This window comes from Bubalus kerabau, chromosome 1 (assembly GCF_029407905.1).
Source record: "Bubalus kerabau isolate K-KA32 ecotype Philippines breed swamp buffalo chromosome 1, PCC_UOA_SB_1v2, whole genome shotgun sequence".
Taxonomy (NCBI): domain Eukaryota; kingdom Metazoa; phylum Chordata; class Mammalia; order Artiodactyla; family Bovidae; genus Bubalus; species Bubalus kerabau.
The window spans coordinates 146,415,416-146,434,161 of record NC_073624.1 but is presented as its reverse complement, the minus strand read 5'-3'; the positions used below and the strand labels follow the sequence as shown (position 1 = coordinate 146,434,161).

Below are 18,746 nucleotides of genomic sequence, written 5' to 3'. Positions count from 1 at the left end.
ACATTGGAGTGGGTTGCCATTTCCTTCTCCAAGGCATGCAAGTGAAAAGTGAAAGTGAAGTCGCTTAGTCGTGTCTGACTTAGCGACCCCATGGACTGCAGCTTACCAGGCCCCTCCTCCCATGGGATTTTCCAGGCAAGAGTACTGGGTGGGTGCCATCGCCTTCTCCAAGGATGCTAACCTAGACCTGTCTGAATCCAACACTTCCTTCCAGATGACACAGTCCTCATGTTCTGACCTCAGTCTGCATCTCTAGACCTAGCTATAACTTGCTGCCCTTTAAACATGTTAAGGTATAGGCAAACAAATACCATTTTCCTCTTCACCCATCTATTCACAAATTCTCACCTGTCATTTATACACCCTGTTAATTTGTGGAATGCTCTTGCCATTGAATTTGATTGACCCTTCTTAACTATCCTTTAAGGTACAGCTCAAATGCAGCCTCATCAATAAATCCTTCTTGGATCTTCCCAACTGGAAGTAATTGCTTCTCCCTCTGATCTTCCAAAGTGTCTTATCTGTACCTCTCTCAAGTACAGGTACTCATCATTTTCTACTTTAGAATTATTTGTGCATATGATTAATACTCTTATATGTTTATGAAATCCTTGAGATCAGAGTTATTTCTGATTTATCTTTTCTTTTTTCTTCTGTATAATACCCCACGCAGTACCTACTCTATTGTGGATGCTAAAAAAAATATTTGCTTAGGGAATACATGAAAAATGAAAAAAGAATAAGTAATTTGACTAAGGTCACATACAAATCTATACCTGGGACAGGAAAAGCACCTGATTACACATATAATATGAAATACAGAGCAAAACATCTCTATTTTTGGAAATACCTGTATTTTCTATAAAATTGATTCCCAAATATGTTAGCTTTTTATGGTTGCTTTGATTTTATATGCAAACCAAGAAAGTAAGTCACTGATAAAGAAGAAATAAGGGCATTTCTCTATTCCTGGTCATTTGCATAAGCAACTGGAAAGAGAAAGGAAAAGTGTATGTATGTTTGACTGTGTGGGTTGATAGTATAATCACAAATGATTTAATAGCAGTGTTTTATTTAGAACATCTCCTTTTCACATTTATGCAGAAGAATTTCATATTCAATACATTTAAGATGCACTTAACACATCTACAACTTGTATTCATCAAGAGAACACTAATGCTTGTAGAATACTTATCAGAAATTATGTACTTTTCTCAATATCTAGAAGAAACAGTGCTTAGATAGTCTCTAATAGCAAAGCAGGAAAAAAGAAAACAAAAGGTATTGCTTAGGATGTCCTTGGTAACTCTGAAGAATTTTTTGCCTTAATATTTATTTAAAAAATCATTCTGATTCCCACAATGGTTTATTTCATTCTATTTGTTTTAGGTAGCATCACTTTGTACCTGTTAGAGGTTTTATACAGCCCAGTGAGATTTTCCTAATCAGTAGGTTCTCACTTACATTGCAGGTCATAACTAATGTGTAGTATCTTTTGTACTAGTTTGCATTAAAATAAAAACATTAAATGTTGTGAAAAAAGTTGGTCTTAAAATAATGTTATTGAAATTATGAGTTATAAGTTGAATATGTGCTTAGTTGTTTTCGGGATATATATGTAACTGGAACATAGAATGTTCTCATCTAATTGTATATAAAAGAAAGCAATTTGAAATTCACAACCTATTTTATAAAGCTTAACTGTTTTGTTTTATCTTTTCATATCAGAGATAGGCAATTTTTCTCTATAAAGAACCAGGTGCTAAATAATTTAGGCTTTGTGAGCTGTACACTCTCTGCTGCAAGTGCCCCACAACACAAAAGTAGCTGTAGACAATACATAAAAGAATGAGAGTGGCTGTACTCCAATAAAACTTTATTTATGGACACTGAAATCTGAATTACATATAGTGTGGACATGACAGGGAATGTTATTTTTCTTTCTTTTTTTTTTTTTTTTTTTTCAATTCTTTAAAAACCAAAAACTGTTCCTAGCTGGTGGTCCATACAAAATAGGCAATGGGCCAAATTTGGCTCCTGAACCATAGCTGGCCTACCTATATCTTAAATTCTAACTCCAATTCCCAAAACTGCTTTTTCTTGTCCTCAGGCAATTTTAATTAGTGGGTAGATTTTTAAAATATTACTAGGATAATAGAATGCATTTACAAAAATATCAGTGCAAATGCAAAGCTTCAAAAACCCAGAGTAACATTTTGAAAAATTATAAAACAAACTTAACAAACAGTAGGAATATCTTTTATAGGAAAAATGAAATTTACATTTAACTCAAAGTACATTTATATTTTAAACACTAGGACAAGTGTTGCTAAATTTAAATTATTGATTTTTCTTGTGACTACCCATGTTAGAAAATACACTACAGTCTATTCTGAAAAATTAATACTTTTTTTAATCCTTCATGTATCTCCATAATGCTTCAATTAGGTAACTTCACTGTAAATTTGATGACAGCACCAAAGTATTGCTATCACTTTGCAGAGAATTATATTTATCTTCCTTCTGAGAATATTAAATTTTTTGTTCCTGTATCTTTTGCCTTTTTAAAAATTCTATTCAGTTTGATTGAGGTATATTTGACAAAATTATAAGATGTTTAATTTGTACATTTTGGTGATTTGATATATGTATACATGGTGAAAGACTTCCTTCCATCCAGTTAATTAACACATTCACCACCTCACACATCTTACATTTTTATCTTTTTATTCTTCTTTTTCTTTTTTTTTGGTAAGAACATTTCAGTTCTACTCTCTTAGAAAATTTCCATTATATAATACAGCATTATCAACTACGTCACCATATTACATATTAGATGAAAGTGAAAGTGTTAGTTGCTCAGTTGTGCCTGACTCTTTGCGACCCCATGGACTGTAACCTCCCAGGCTCCTCGGTCCATGGAATTCTCCAGGCAAGAATACTGGAGTGGGTAGCCATTCCCTTCTCCATGGATTCTTTTTGACAGTGCAGGATATTTGATTGCATGGATGCATCTATTTGTGGATCCTTAGCTGTTTCCAGTCTGCATGCTAAGTCGCTTCAGTCGTGTCTGACTTTTTGTGACCCTATGGACATGCCAGGCTCCTCTGTCCATGGGATTCTCTAGGCAAGAATACTGGAGTGGGTTGCCATGCCCTCCTCCAGGGAATCTTCCCAATCCAGTGATCAAACCCAGGTCTCCTGCATTGCAGGAACATTCTTTACTGTTTGAGCTACTTGGGAAGCCTGTATGCACTAGATACTCAGAACTTATTCATCTTATAGCTGAAAGTTTGTACCCTTTGACCTATTTATCCCTATTTTCCCCACTCCTCACCCCTGGTTACTTTTGTTTTTTTGGGTTTGCCTTTTTTAGATTTCACATGTAGATGATACCATGTAGTAGTCATCTTTCTCTCTCTGGCTCCTTTCATAATGCCTTCAAGGTCCATCCAAATTGTTGTAAGCAGCAAGAACTTTTTCCTTCTCATGGCTGAATAATATTTCACTGTGTGTGTATGTGTAGATATGTGTGTGTGCATATCACATTTTTTCTTTATCCATGATCTATTGACAAATACTTTAGATTGTTTCCATAGTTTGGCTGTTGTAAATAATATTGCCACAAACATGGGAGTACAGGTATATCTCTAAGAGATTCTGATTTTAATTCCTTTGGATATATACCCCAAAGAGGGATTACTAGATCATAGGGGAACTTTTTGAGGAACCTCCATACTATTTCCAATAGTGGCTGTATCAGTTTGCATTTTTTCTCTATACCTTGGCCTACGCTTTTTATCTCTTGTCTCTTTGATGATAGTTATTTTAACAGGTGTGAGGTGATATACCATTGCAGTTGTGATTTTCATCAGCTTAATGATTAAAGGTATCTGGCACCTTTTTATGAACCTGTTGGTCATTTGTATGTCTTCTTTGAAAAATTATCTCTTCAATTCCACTGTACAGTTTATAACTAGATTATTTGGTTTCTTTGGTATTGAGTTGTGTATTTTATTTGGAATACTGACCTTTTATCAGATAAAGGATTTGCAAATATTTTTTCTCATTGCATCAATTGCCTTTCCTTTTTGTTAATGGCTTCCTTTATTATGCAGAAGCTTTTTATTTTGATTAATCCCACTTACTTAATTTTGCTATTGTTGCTGTTGCTTTTGGTCTCAAATCAAAAAGATAACTGCCAAAACCAATGTTAAAGAACTTGCCTATGTTTTCCTCTAGGAGTTTATAGTTTCAGGTCTCAAAGGTAAGTCTTTAATCCAATTGAGTTGCCCACTGCCTTCTAAAGGATCAATATTTGACATTTAAGTTTCATTCTTGTATATCCCCAATTGTAAGTATACTGTTTTCTTTTGGATTTGAACCCACTTTCACCACCTCAAAATATCTAATAATAGTATTTCAATAACAAATAGCAAATGCTTTTATAATCACATATGGTATTATACTGAAAAGTATGAAAAGAATCAGAGAAAAGGCCTTTCATCAAGTTATGTTCAAGTTGATATCCATATTGTGCACAGTTGCTTAGTCATGTCTGTCTCTTTGTGACCACGTGGACTGTGGCCTACCAGGCTCCTCTGTTCATGGGATTCTCCAGGCAAGGATACTGGAGTGGGTTTCCATTTCCTTCTCCAGGGGATGTTCCCAGCTGAGGGATCAAACCTGCGTCTCCTGTGTCTCCTACATTGGCAGACAAATTCTTTATCACTGAGCCACCTGGGAAGCCCAATATCCACATTAGCCACTGAATTTCAGTAATAATGCATGACAATTTGAGAAACGACAGAAGATGCCATGAAACAGCAAGAAGTCAGAGCAGTATAGTTTTCTCTTGGCCATTAGCTTCTTTGTCCTGGATGCTATATGACCTAGTTAGTTCAAATTATAAATAAGGATGTCTCCAAGAAAATACCTGGCATACATTTTGATACTTAATCTATTCCTGAGCTGCACCTTGACTTGGATCCTCATCCTCATCCTTTACCCAGACTTTGCGAATTTCATCTCACTGTCTTTGATTCAGATTTCAGTTGGTTAGGCATGGAGTGATGGTCAAACACAGCGGCAGTGAAAATTTCTATTATGGATATTAATTAGTAATAAAAAAATAGTGTTTTCAATTTTTGTGAGATCAATGCATTTAATGCCAAATTTTCAGGGCAGGAGTTAAGAATTGTGAGTTCAAAGGAAGTAGAAGGATTAAAAAATGTTTAAGCTTTCAAAATTCATGTTCGGTAAAATTGACCAGCTGCATTATGCTCTTGCGTTCTGTTCCTGCTGTCGCTTCAGTCATGTCCAGCTCTTTACAACCCTATGGACCGTAGCCTCAGACTCCTCTGTCCATGGGATTCTCCAGGCAAGAATACTGGAGTGGGTTGCCATGTCTGCCTCCAGGGGATCTTCCCAACCCAGGGATTGAACCTGAGTCTCCTGTGGCCCCTGCATTGTGGACCAATTCTTTACCACTAGCACCACCAGGGAAGCCCTTTAATATGGGAGTTCTTTGCATTTCTTGACTTGCAGCTGCATCACTCCAGTCTCTGCCACGGACTTCACATGACTATTTTTCTGTATGTCTGTGTCCTCTCTTCTTCTTATGAGAAGACCAGTTATTGGATTTAGGGTGCACCTTAATCCAGTATTATCTCATCTAGATCCTACCTTGATTTATTACATCTGTGAAGACCTTATTTCAAAATAAATTCACATTCTGAAGTTCCAAGTGGATTTGAATTGGTGGAGGGCAGGGGGTAGGGAGCACTATTCAACCCACTGCTAAGTCACTTCAGTAGTGTCCGACTCTTAGTGACCCCATGGACTGCAGCCTACCAGGCTCCTCCGTCCATGGGATTTTCCAGGCAAGAGTACTGGAGTGGGGTGCCATTGCCTTCTCCACTACACCAGCCTAAATAGTCTCAACATCTTCACTCAGGCTTACCAGATAGGAAAGAAACATAACAAAGCTAGAAGTTACTTCACAAAGCACACTAATGATTTGGCTACTGTATTATAGGATTTGCTACATGTCTTATGACATTTTCTCTTTTCCCATTCACTGCCTGATGATTTCTATTTGGTATACTTGTATACTTCAAATATTCTATCAGATTCCCCTAAATCATTACAAAAGAAATTTTGCTTTATGTCCTTTTCTTCTCATGAATTAAGTAATTTATTATAAATGCTTCTGCTTTTTGGTTTCTTGATTTGAAGGTATATAAATGTGTAATGATTCAGATAAATAAAAAGAATAGATGGCAGGACCTTGAAGATCAAATTAACTTTGTATCCATCTAGAATTTGGGGATGGCTTCATTATTTCCTTCTAATTTGTTCATTCTTTCCTGAATTATGTAGTGGAGGATTTTATGCACAATTTTCCAGGCAAGAGTACTGGAGTGGGTTGCTATTTCCTTCTCCAAGCTCATAATATGAAGTGTATTTTATCTTCAAGAATTTTGTATTTAACAGGGACATTCTTTAAATAATCCTTAAGGACCACAGGGAGAATATGGAATCTTTTCATTGGTAATAATGCAAAATGTACTTTAAATGAAATTATCTCTGATCCTGTACTTCTCATTTTTGCTGGGTGAAAATAAGAACTGCTGGGAATATGCCCTTCACTATCTGATGAGAGAGAGGATCCAGTATATTTTTCTCTCATTTTACTAACACCTTTTACAGGGCTGACTAGATTATTCCTATTTTAAATCAACAGATGCTTATACATAAGCTTGCAGTTGCCTGGGTATAAAATTAGGTCTGTGGCCATTAAATTGTTAGATGATTTCTCAATAACACTGGATACTAGAAAAGAGGGACAACATAATAAAAGTGCTAAATGAATACACTGTCAAACTAAAATTTGTACCTTAATAAACCAAACCTGATTAATATTCAGAAGGCCAAATTAAGTATATTTTTATACATAAGGTGAGACCATTTATCCCATGAATCCTCTACTAAAAGCACTGTTAAAGATGTACTTAAGCAAAAAGAAAAGCAAATACAGATTGAAATAATGGGATGCAAGAAATAAAGGGAGATCAAAATTTAAGTTAATTTCTACTATTTGTGAAAGATAGAAATAACTAGGCTTTTTTGGTTAAAAAGGATAAAGTTAACTTTCTAGATAAAAACCAATGAAAACAATCCAATAGTATGTTAGTAATTTAAACTTGGGTTGAAGGAAATGACAACCAACTCCAGAACTCTTGCCTGGAGAATCCCATGGACAGAGGAGCCTGGTGGGCTACAGTCCATGGGGTCTCAAAGAGTTGGACATGACCGAGCAACTTCACTTTCACTTTCCTGTGTTTTAATACAGGAATACTGAATAACTTTAGACACTTTGCAAGAAAAAATATATTTACAGATATTAAAAATTGAAGGCAATATGAAAGGAAAGGGATGTAGTCTAGAGATCCCAAATACACCAAGAAAAAAATCATATCAACTTTATTAACCAAACAGATATGAGGAAAGGAGAATAAAGGAAGCAAACATGAAATAGCAAATCAGATCATAGAATTAAGTCCATATATATCACTAATCATAATAGATGAATATGAATTAAAGACAGATAAAAATTACATTCTGATTGCAAGGATCTCACTTGCAATAAATCTACCCAGAAAGTTTGAAGCTAAATAGAAAAAGATATACCATGCAAATATTGATCACAAGATATATTTTATCTTTGTCTATTATTAAAAATAATAGTAATGCCATAAAATTAATATTAGTGTTATTCATATGAGAGAACACTGAGTTTGAGGGGGAAAATGCACTATAAATAAATAGGAATTCAACCTCTTAAAAAAATCCATCAAAAGGATATGACACTGATAAATTTGTAAGCACCTAATGACATAGCTTCAAAATATGTAAAGCAGAAACTGACAGAGTTACAAGGAGAAATTGACAATAAACCATCAGGAAAGTTTTAGCATCCTCTATCAGAAAATGATACATTGGCAGACAAAAAGGAAAAAAATGAAAGATACAAGTAGCAAAAGTAATAATTTTGATTTAGTAGATGTTGAAAGAACATATTAGTAATGATAGTATAGTTGTTGTCTCATATATAGATTATGTCCACTCTACACTTTTGTTACTTCCTTCCTTCTCCTTGCCAAGTATGGCATCCGTTACTTCTCCATGTCAATGCAAATACTACTCAATTTTTGAAGCCCTGCTGCTGCTGCTGCATCACTTCAGTCGTGTCTAACTTTGTGCGACCCCATAGACGGCAGCCCACCAGGCTCCCCAGTCCCTGGGATTCTCCAGGCAAGAACACTGGAGTGGGTTGCAATTTCCTTCTCCAATGCATGAAAGTGAAAAGTGAAAGTGAAGTCGCTCAGTCGTGTCTGACTCTTCGCGACCCCATGGACTGCAGCCTACCAGGCTCTTTCGTCCATGGGATTTTCCAGCCAAGAGTACTGGAGTGGGGTGCCATTGCCCAAGACTTATGTCTAAAGAAAGTATACCTTATCATTTGTATGGCTCTCTCTCTTTTTACAAATTACACAAGGCACTATAATCTGTGTATTAGTTTGTCTCCTTATCTGCAGGTTTGTTTGTTTGTTTGTTTGTTTGTTTTTGTGCTAAGACTTGCATATTTCTTGGTTCCACACAATGCCTGGAAATACTATTGTTAAAACATTTTCTCATTCTCACTTCACTCTTTTCCAGAACCCAATACATCCTTACTATTTGAAACCAGATTTATTATGAACCAAATATAGGAATCAGGGGGAAGGAAACTTGACTCTTCAAGATGTTAGCACCATAGTAATCTTTAAACAAATGTTGCAAACAACTCTTTGTGAGAGAATATTAATTTAGTCTCTGTTCTGCTACCAGAGAAAAGGGGGAATTACATTATAAATCATTGACTCTGTAATATAATGGAAAGGAACAGCTTGAATATTCCCACTGACACACATGGTTTGATTCATGAAACAATTTCTTCATACCTCTTAGGCTACTTACTGACTTCTCAATATAAATCTTTCTGAAGATTTCACAAAGGACTAGCCAATCACAGAAATGAGGGAAACCCTTTATATAACAAATTTCCAAGGTTTAAACAAGAAACTGCTGCATGTATGTGAAAGCAAATGACATAAGGACAATAATTTGCAAACAAGGTTCAAGGAACTCGGGATTTCATTGAACACTACGAGGCTAAGTGGCTTTCTCAGTCATTAATTTTACAAGCCTTCAGTAATCAATAGGCTAGCCTGCTACCAAATAAATGACTAGTGTTAAACAGCAGCCAGAAAAGGATACACTACTTTCACTCAGGTATCGACTAAGAATAACTAGGGAACAGAACCATTCCCTATAATTGACTTGCCTAATGAATATTATTTGGGAAAAACATAAACTACTCAAAGAACAAGAATAGTGATTGGGTCTAAGCTTAGGAAAGAGCCTTAATTTCTTTAAGCAGTGAAATTAAGAGTATGCAGTAAATTCTAATTTAGAGGAAATCTAATATAATTAGATGAATTTATGGCTAAATTCACACCAATGGCAGTTGGAACTATCACTAACCAGGTATACAAACTTTGTGGTTTCTGACAAGGGGCAAAGCAGGGTTTCTTCCTGATTCTTTATGCCTATTTCTTATTTCTGCCTTCTACTGTTAGCAAGCTATTACTGTTTCTCCTTTTAATTGTCATTCTTTCCATTTGATTGTATTTTACATTTATTCTTCATCCCAACACTAATATATTTGAAGGGTTAATGTTCATATATTAAGAAAAAAGCACATGGGAAACTCTTGCAGCTGGGTACATGGGAATAAAAATTGGCTTCTCTTCCTATTTTCTGGCAGAGAGGTATAATCTTTTCTAACTCTGAAGCTCATAGAGCTTTTTCCCATATATCTCGTATGGCAATTCAATTATTGTACTTTAGATTATATTTGCTTATATAACTATTTAATAATGAAATTCCAAAAGTTAATCATCTGTTTATTTCTCATGTGTTATAAAATCACATGATTTTATTGATTTGAAACCTAGCACATGATTATTGATTTGAAATGCTTTATTCACTCATTATGTAAATGATGCTTCAATTCAATAAAATACTACTATGGGTGGATTTGTGTAGACAGACTTAAATCATGACAAGTGCCCATTTTGTTGAGCTATTCTTACTGCGCTGGAAGGTAAGGATTGCCTGTCTAATGCTCTTCTTACTGTAATCCTGAAATATGGATCTAATGTACATTCTATCAAAATTCTTATAATTTATTCAATATGAAAATGAAAGTGTTAGTGGCTCAGTTGTGTCCTATTCTTTGCGAACCCATGGACTATAACATTCCAGATTCCTCTGTTTGTGGAATTCTCCAGGCAAGAATACTTGAATGGGTTGCCATTTCCTTCTCCAAAGTGTCTTCCAGAGCGAGGGATCCAACTTGGGTCTCCTGCATTGGCCGGCAGATTTTTTTAGTGACTGAGCCACCAGGGAAGCACCACCCCCTCCTTTTTTTTTTTTTTTTTTTTTACAAATGATTTCATTTAATATAATTAAATATCCTTAATTTGAATGAATTGGAAGGAAAACTAAATTGGTGAATACTTGCCTTAGTTTGACTCCCCCTGGTAGCATTAATGGTAAAGAATCTGTCTGCCAATGCAGGAGACAGAAGAGATGCCAATTCAATCCCTGGATGGGAAAGATATCCTGGATGAGGGCATGGCAACCCACTCCAGTATTCTTGCCTGGAGAATCCCATGGACAGAGGAGCCTAGTGGGCTACTGTCCACTGGGTTGCGAAGAGTGGGACATGACATGAGTGACCTAGCATGCATGCACACACGCAAAGGACATATAATAGCTGCAATTATTATAACTACTCAGATACTGTCTGGTGGAGTTTTAATTAATAGATAAGGATGATCTCTAATTAGCTCATCAAAATACTAGTCTGAACAGCATCAGCACTGCACATATTGCAATTACATTGCTTGTAAGTAAATAGATACTTCTAGAACACTTAAAGACCAGTTTGCATTCTTAGCAGAATAGAGGTGCCCTCAACCTTTTTAATTTTGTAATTTGTTTAGCTAGCCTCTCTTCTTAAGAGAGTAAATGAAAAAAATAAATAAAAAGAATACAATTGGTTTATCTCAGTTGATATTCTGACCCTTTCCACATTACTACAGTTAGAATTAATGTAGTTTCTTGAAAGTGAAGAAAGTGTCATTTCTCATTCGTGTCTGATTGGACCCCCATGGACAATAGCCTGCCTGGCTCCTCTGCCCATGGGATTCTCCAGGCAAGAATACTGGAGTGGGTTGCCATTCCCTTCTCCAGGGAATCTTCCTGACCCAGGGATTGAACCCGGGTCTCCCACATTGCAGGCAGATTCGTTACTGTCTGATCCCCCAGGGAAATAAATATCATATGCCAGGTAACTGCACAGGGTTGTAGAAATACAGAGCTAGAAGAAAACCTTCTGCTTGAATCAGTTATTCCAACTCTCTCATTTTATAGATGGGGAAGAAATCAATTTATTATATGGATTCCACGTTTAGTCACAGGCCAGGGCAACCTTTTCTATGGGTGTCTCTGAGTCCTAATTCTGTGCTTATTGAAAAGTTAATAAGTAATGTGAGTTAAAAAATAAAACACAGAAGGGGAGAGAGGGTGTTAACTATTAATTTGATGTAGTGACCTTATGTAATTCTACACTGAAAGCAAATAAATTCTAATTTTTAATTCATTCTATTCTGCAAAATATTTTTGACATACTACACCAAGACTATATTCATTCAGTCAAATTTGATTGGGATTTTTGTTCTCTGTTGTCACAGAGAGGTGCTCCCAGGTGTAGGGAATAGAAAGCAAATAAAATAGAGGTGGTAATGATAAAGGTTTGCAAAGCCTCTTAAAGCGGTACTGTGGAAGGACTCCACCCAGTCTGGCGTGTGTGTGCATGAAAGATGGCTGCTTGGAAGAGGCAGTGGAGGAACAAAATCCTTTCAGGTAAGCCAGAGTTGGCCTGACATAGTCAATCACAGTAGTCCCTAACCTTTTTGGCGCCAGGGCCCAGTTTCGTGGAAGACAGTTTTTCCATGGGCAGGGGCGGGGATGGTTTACATTTTGCCACAGCTCACCTCCTGCTGTGTGGCCCAGTTTCTAACAGGCCATCAGCTGGTATCCATTTGTGGCCCGGGGGCTGGGGACCGCTGGTCTATAAAAGAGAAGGAAAAGAAGGAAATGTTACCAAATACAAGTCCACGTGCGTGATGCAGGGAGGCCAAACAAAGCAAAACATTGGAGTTTGGAGCCGAGAAAGGTTATTGCAGGAACAAACAGGGAGAACAGGTATCGTTGCTGCTCACTGGGCGTTCCAGGAATCTTGTGCTTGGCCTGAAGTTACCATCCTCCCCCTGACTTGAGGCTTTGTTGTTTAGTCGCTAAGTCTTGTCTGACTCTTTTGCAACTCCATGGACTGTAGCCCTCCAACTCCTCTGTCCATAGGATTTCACAGGCAAGAATACTGGAGTGGGCTGCCATTTCCTTTTCTGAGTTCTTCCTGACCCATAGATCAAATCTTCACCCCTGCATTGGCAGGCAGTTTCTTTATCATTAAACTGCCTGGGAAGCCCAGGTCGGAGCTTTAGTTCTGCAGAGAAACTCAAAGATATTATTAGGTATATTCCTTGAGGAGGAGCCAGGACCCTGCGCCAGGGGTGAATTTCTTGTCTGTTCTTCGTTTATTTCTGCATTGATTCCCTCTCTTCTCTGATTAGCAACTATTTGAACCTACTCTTGAACCTCCTTTGGTCTAGGAGGCTGAATGAAGACCATTTCCTACAAACAAGAAATGGGGCCCCCCAAAAGGCTTTTGTGGCCAGGGGGGCCCCTTAGGGTCTTGCTCAGTTTCAGAAATAGCAGTTGAAAAATATTTCAGTTGATTTAGTTGGTCTACTCTGGTCTGGGATTATTTACCTCATGAGCAATGAGGGCCTCTTACACTTTATGATGAAGATGGTAGCTGGAACACTGTTTGAGGAATTCTTCTGCTTTAGTAGCTTCCCAGGTGGTCAATATGTGCCCTCTTTGGGGTAGCTTTTAAAACAATGTATGAACTTTCTAATCAAATAAGTTGAGGGATTTTCATTATAGGATTGTTTAATTAACAAGTAAACACCTACCACCCCACACTGGCTACTTCAAACATCTAAATTTCACAGTTATGAAATGGGGCAACTCTATTTTCATGGCAAAGACTGATGTCTTCAAAGTTGCAGGAGAGCCTCACTGAGGAATATAGTGAAGAATTTTAAGATAGGAGAGCATTATATTGTGTTTATATGTGGGTAATTGTATCTATCATAAAATTAAATGTATTATAATGTGTTCGCCTTCTCTGTCCATATGTCTCTTCATTTTGTTTTTTCAGTTAGTGCCTTCCTGAATGTTATTTTTTGAGACATTTGAGGAAATTAGGGGACTGACATATGAAGAAGAGTCACCATAAATGCTTTCACATTTCACACTTCTTGCTGTACGAATATCGTGAAACAGTTGTCTAAAAAACAACTCTTTTTATGGGACATTAAGTATTATTTTGGATCTAAGCCTAGGTAGTCAGAATGGATGAAAAATTTTATTATGAGGTTTTACATCTTTTTGCTATGATAAGACATTTATTAGATTGCATTTCCTGGATTGCATGCTTAGGAATTTTGTACATTTTTAGGACTTCTCTGTGAAATACTCATATCTGTGTCATGTGTCATCTGAGAACTAGAATTTTTGCCTTTTTCTCATTGTCGAGGTTATGCTTTTATTTCTCTGGTTATGCTTTCATTTCTCTAGTCACATTTCTGACAGCTGCCCCTTCCCTTCCTCTCTAATCACCAGTATAAACCTCTAGCTCAAACATCATCAAGCAGGTGATCAGTGGTGGTCATTGACAAATGTCATGGAATGAGGAAAGTCGGATTTGAGAGGCTTAGCTCTGAAAAGGAAACCAGGTTCACACTCTCATTTAAAATCTTCTGTGGCCTCATGACATTATCACAGTCCATTTTATTTGATGCTTTCATGACTTTCAACTATTTTAAACGTCAAGCCTTTACTCTTGATCCTTTTTTTTTTTTTAACTGTGGGTGTATTTACACATATTGGTAACATAGGTCATACTTGTCTTCTCCAAATAAAACACAAGGGGCAGTGAAATGATAGGTTTTGGAGCTGCAAAAGGGCTTATACATCATTCTGCTTAACTTTTTATAAGCACTTCCCTGGTGGCTCAGATGGTAAAGCATCTGCCTACAATGCGGGAGACCTGGGTTCAATCCTTGGGTCGGAAAGATCTGGAGAAGGAAATGGCAACCCACTCCAGTATTCTTGCCTGGAAAATCCCATAGACGGAGGAGCCTAGTAGGCTACAGTCCATGGGGTCGCAAAGAGTCAGACACAACTGAGCAACTTCACTTTCTAACTTTTTATAAACACTGCCCTAGGATAGTTCCGTTTCAGAAACAGACTTCCTGCATTTTGTCCAGAGTTTATTAGCTATATTTTAGTGCTTCTACATAAGTGCATTCTATTTAACTAAAATTTACAAAGTGGGTTCTATGAACCAAGAATTGATAATACAGAAATGTAAAACACACACCAGCGCACCCTTGCAAATGCATGTATATATGCATAGTTCCTCTACTAGAGACTCTTAAGCTCTATCTAGTACCAAGAGTGGGTGGGAGGGGAAATGCATAGCAGACATGCATTCCAAACCTAAGGTGAAGAAAGTGAAGTGAAAGTTGCTCAGCCATGTCTGACTCTGTGACCCCATGGACTATACAGTCCTTGGGATTCTCTAGGCCAGAATACTGGAGTGGGTAGCCTTTCCCTTCTCCAGGGGATCTTCCCAACCCAGGGATCAAACCCAGGTCTCCCACATTGCAGGTGGATTCTTTACCAGCTGAGCCACAAGGGAAGCCCCCAAACTTCGTCAATTATGTCTAATTGACGAAGGCGCTTTTTCCTCTGCTGAATTTAGAAACAGCTTCACTACCTACCCTTCTATAGCTCTCTGCTACTGCTACTGCTAAGTCACTTCAGTCTTGTCCGACTCTGTGCGACCCCATAGACGGCAGCCCACCAGGCTCCTGCATCCCTGGGATTCTCCAGGCAAGAACACTGGAGTGGGTTGCCATTTCCTTCTCCAATTCATGAAAGTGAAAAGTGAAAGTGAAGTTGCTCAGTCCTGTCCGACTCTTAGCAACCCCATGGACTGCAGCCTACCAGGCTGCTCCGCCCATGGGATTTTCCAGGCAAGAGTACTGGAGTGGGGTGCCATTGCCTTCTCTGTCTATAGCTCTCTAGGAGTCCACAATTTGAGTATTGTCATGCAACTGAAACCTTTTTGTCAGCAAAGGATTAGTAGTTTCCTTAAAGAATTACATCTTAGAAGACAAAGGAACACATAATTATAACAGTGCTAATAATAGATATCATTTATTACTAAGCTGTAGGTTCTAAGCAAAAAATAATTAAAGAAAAATTGCTTATATGTGAATCACCTAATATTACCTCAGTGTGTTCTGAACTTCAAAAATCAAGATCTCTCTGAGTGCTCTATAAGTGATTTTAGCTTCACTCCTCTATTTCATCCAAAGTTCTTGACCTGTATCATATTTTTACATCATGCATCATAAAAGACTTTGTAACTTTTGAGTTTTATCCTAGGACATCTATGTAAAAATAAACCAGCCAGGTCTAATTTGTTCTTCAGTTTGTTGAAAAACACATTACTGCCCTTGTTGATCGGAGAAGGGAATGGCACCCCACTCCAGTACTCTTGCCTGGAAAATCCCATGGATGAAAGAGCCTGGTAGGCTGCAGTCCATGGGGTCGCTAAGAGTCGGACACGACTGAGCGATTTCACTTTCAATTTTCACTTTCATGCATTGGAGAAGGACCTGGTAACCCACTCCAGTGTTCTTGCCTGGAGAATCCCAGGGACTGGGGAGCCTGGTGGGCTGCCGTCTATGGGGTCGCACAGAGTTGGACACGACTGAAGCGACTTAGCAGCAGCAGCAGCCCTTGTTGATGCAAAGAATGTTGGAGGGAGGAGAATAATAGAGAAGACCTTTCAGACTTAAGCCTGTACTATTGCTTGGTTTTGGATTAAGGAAAGGAATGACCCTTGTGGGTTTAAAAGCTTTGAGTAAGGAAGGAGGCATCTGTAAGCAGAGTGGTGGCCAAGAGGCTGCAGAGAGTAAAGAAGCTTATAGATCTTCCTCATTGTGTCTGTCCTCAGAAACACAGTGGAATGTACATGGCATGTGATGGTACATGTATTGCATCCAGTCACTCTTGTTCCTCAGTGGGAGGGGCCACCAAAAAAGCTGTGTTCTCAGAATTACAGTTTTTTCTGAATCTTTGGGAAAAAGAGAAAGAAGCAGAAAGAATGGAAGCTTAGTGTGAGCTGCTGACAGGAAAACACATTTTACAAATCTGATTCTTCTTGAATGGCAATTGAATCAACTTATCGTTGTCAAGCTTTAAGTAAATGAGTTCTTGCAGTTGGCAAAATTGAATAGGAAATGCTTTAATTTTGTTCTGGCTGTGGTCCAACAACAAGAGAGATTTTTCAAGTGTAGAATTACAGAGCTGTGCTGATCGACTCAAAGTGAACTCTATGTAGGTTAAGCTCTCCAGGCAGGGCTTGATGTTTGCTCATTGCATCTAGGTGACAGATAGGTGACTGAAAGCTTGAGAACACTGGGTTTTCAAGTGATACATGGACCATCTGCCTTTGTCCCTTTCTGCTGTTATTTAGTCACTAAGTCATGTCTGACTCTTTGCAACCCTATGGACTGTTGCCTGCCAGGCTCCCCTGCCAATGAAATTTCCCAGGCAAAAATACTGGAATGGGTTTCCATTTTCTTCTCTAGGGGATCTTCCTGAGCATGGGATTGAACCTGCATTGGCGGAGAGATTCTTTGCCACTGTGCCACCAGGGAAGCTCCATCTTTATCTGTTAGTACTTAATAAAAATATTCAAAAAAATATTTTCATTAGTATATGGAGAAAATCGTTATTCAAATTGGGTGTCACTAAAAGATTTTTGATGGTTATTCATAATGTTAAAACCTCCAGATATTACATATTCAGCAATAATTTGGATCAGAACTCATGGTCAGGAGAATCTGTTGGTTGAAGGGAGTATTTTAAAGGCCCCTGATTGGCTGACTCATGTTTTCTTTGCATCTTGATTAAAGAAAACTGTATCTTAACTTTTACAGTCACATTTTGATTATGTGAGTCAGGATTCTGACCAGGATTATTGACTAAACTTGAGGATAGGTCAGTTGAGGGGAGCACAAATGGCATTTTAAAAAGGGGCTGTGTGAGGATGTGAGAGGATGCCAGGATTTCAGAGTCAAAGAATTTTTTTTCAGAATATATGTTTAGTAGAGGTTCAAAAGGAAAGGAAAGCAGAATATGGTTCCTTTCCTTTAATCTCTTCTTACTGGATGTTATTTAAGGTTTCTGAGGGTTTCACTCCAGGAGCATTTATTCTGTATTTAAAAAAGAGCTGGGTTATTAGCTATGTGCCACATAGCAGTTTGACCATATTTAATATTTGAATTCTTCCTTAGATTTAATCACCTCCATTTTACTTTAGAAATCCCACTGTACGACTTGCCTGGCAATACAGCTTTTATATTTTCCCATTTACTTTTATACTATTCCCATTTTCTGGTGAACAGTCTGCTGTCAAGGCCATTCCCAAATCAATTTCTGAGTGTTGGATACTCAGGATGATGCATCTCCATTTGGGGAAATTTACTATAAGTTTTGTTGTGAGAAATGAATCCTTGTGTCACTCTCCTGCTAGAGGCAGTGAGTCACCAAAGAATGAAGCAGAATTAACATGGGACATCTGTTTGACCCAGAAAATTCCTTCCCTGGGGAACTGTGGAATTTAAGCAGCATGGTATTATAGTTTTTACACATAGAGTCCAGGGAAACATGAGATGGTCACAGTGGTGCCCTGGAGCTGGCTATTAAAAGTGGACTGTGTGCATCTCTTTCTGACTCACAGCTGAGTGGCATCATGTTGGTAGCTTGATATGGGCCATGGTTGGAGTATTTGTATTAGGACATCAGTGAATACTACCAATAATTGATTTCATTGTTTTAATTTTCTTCTTGGAGAGCACATTGTTAAGCATTTGCTAGTGCAAGCCCAGAGAAGGCAATGGCACCCCACTCCAGTACTCTTGCCTGGAAAATCCCATGGATGGAGGAGCCTGGCAGGCTGCGGTTCACTGGGTCACACAGAGTTGGTCAGACATGACTGAAGTGACTTAACAGCAGCAGCAGCAGCAGCAGCAGCAGGGCCAGTGTACCTACAACACTTTTTTTTTTGTTGTTGCTGTTCTCTAGTAGGTGTTTTCAAAATGCTGCCCTTGGACCAGTAATTTTCAGTATCACCTGGGAACTTGCTAGAAATGAAAATTATCTGCCCCCACCCTTAACCTACTGAATTAGAACTCCAGAATTGAGACTCAGAAATCTTTTAACAAACCGTACTTCTAGATGAATCTGAGATATACCAAGTGTGAAACCGACTCCAGTATTCTTGCGTGGAGATTCCCATGGACAGAGAAGCCTAGTGGGCTACAGTCCATAGGGTAGCAAAGAGTTGGACTACTGAAGTGACTTAG

At 38.0% G+C, this 18,746-nt stretch overlaps 1 protein-coding gene across 16 annotated transcripts in view; it reads left to right on the top strand.

Annotated features, from left to right (window-relative positions):
• The window catches only part of CTNNA3 (catenin alpha 3), a 1,911,430-nt gene that overhangs the window by 899,445 nt on the left and 993,239 nt on the right, over nt 1–18,746 (top strand). The window contains exon 1 of one of the 16 annotated variants that reach the window (XM_055590673.1): nt 11,903–12,036. The exons of 10 other annotated variants lie outside the window; for them this stretch is intronic. Coding sequence is in view for 3 of the 6 variants with exons in the window: in XM_055590609.1 (XP_055446584.1) it covers nt 12,126–12,378 (253 nt within the window). In the remaining 3 variants the exon portion in view is untranslated. Of the gene's footprint in view, nt 1–11,902; nt 12,037–12,110; nt 12,379–18,746 lie in introns of those variants that run through there. 5 more of the 16 variants (XM_055590631.1, XM_055590640.1, XM_055590609.1 and 2 more) reach the window with 5 other exon arrangements.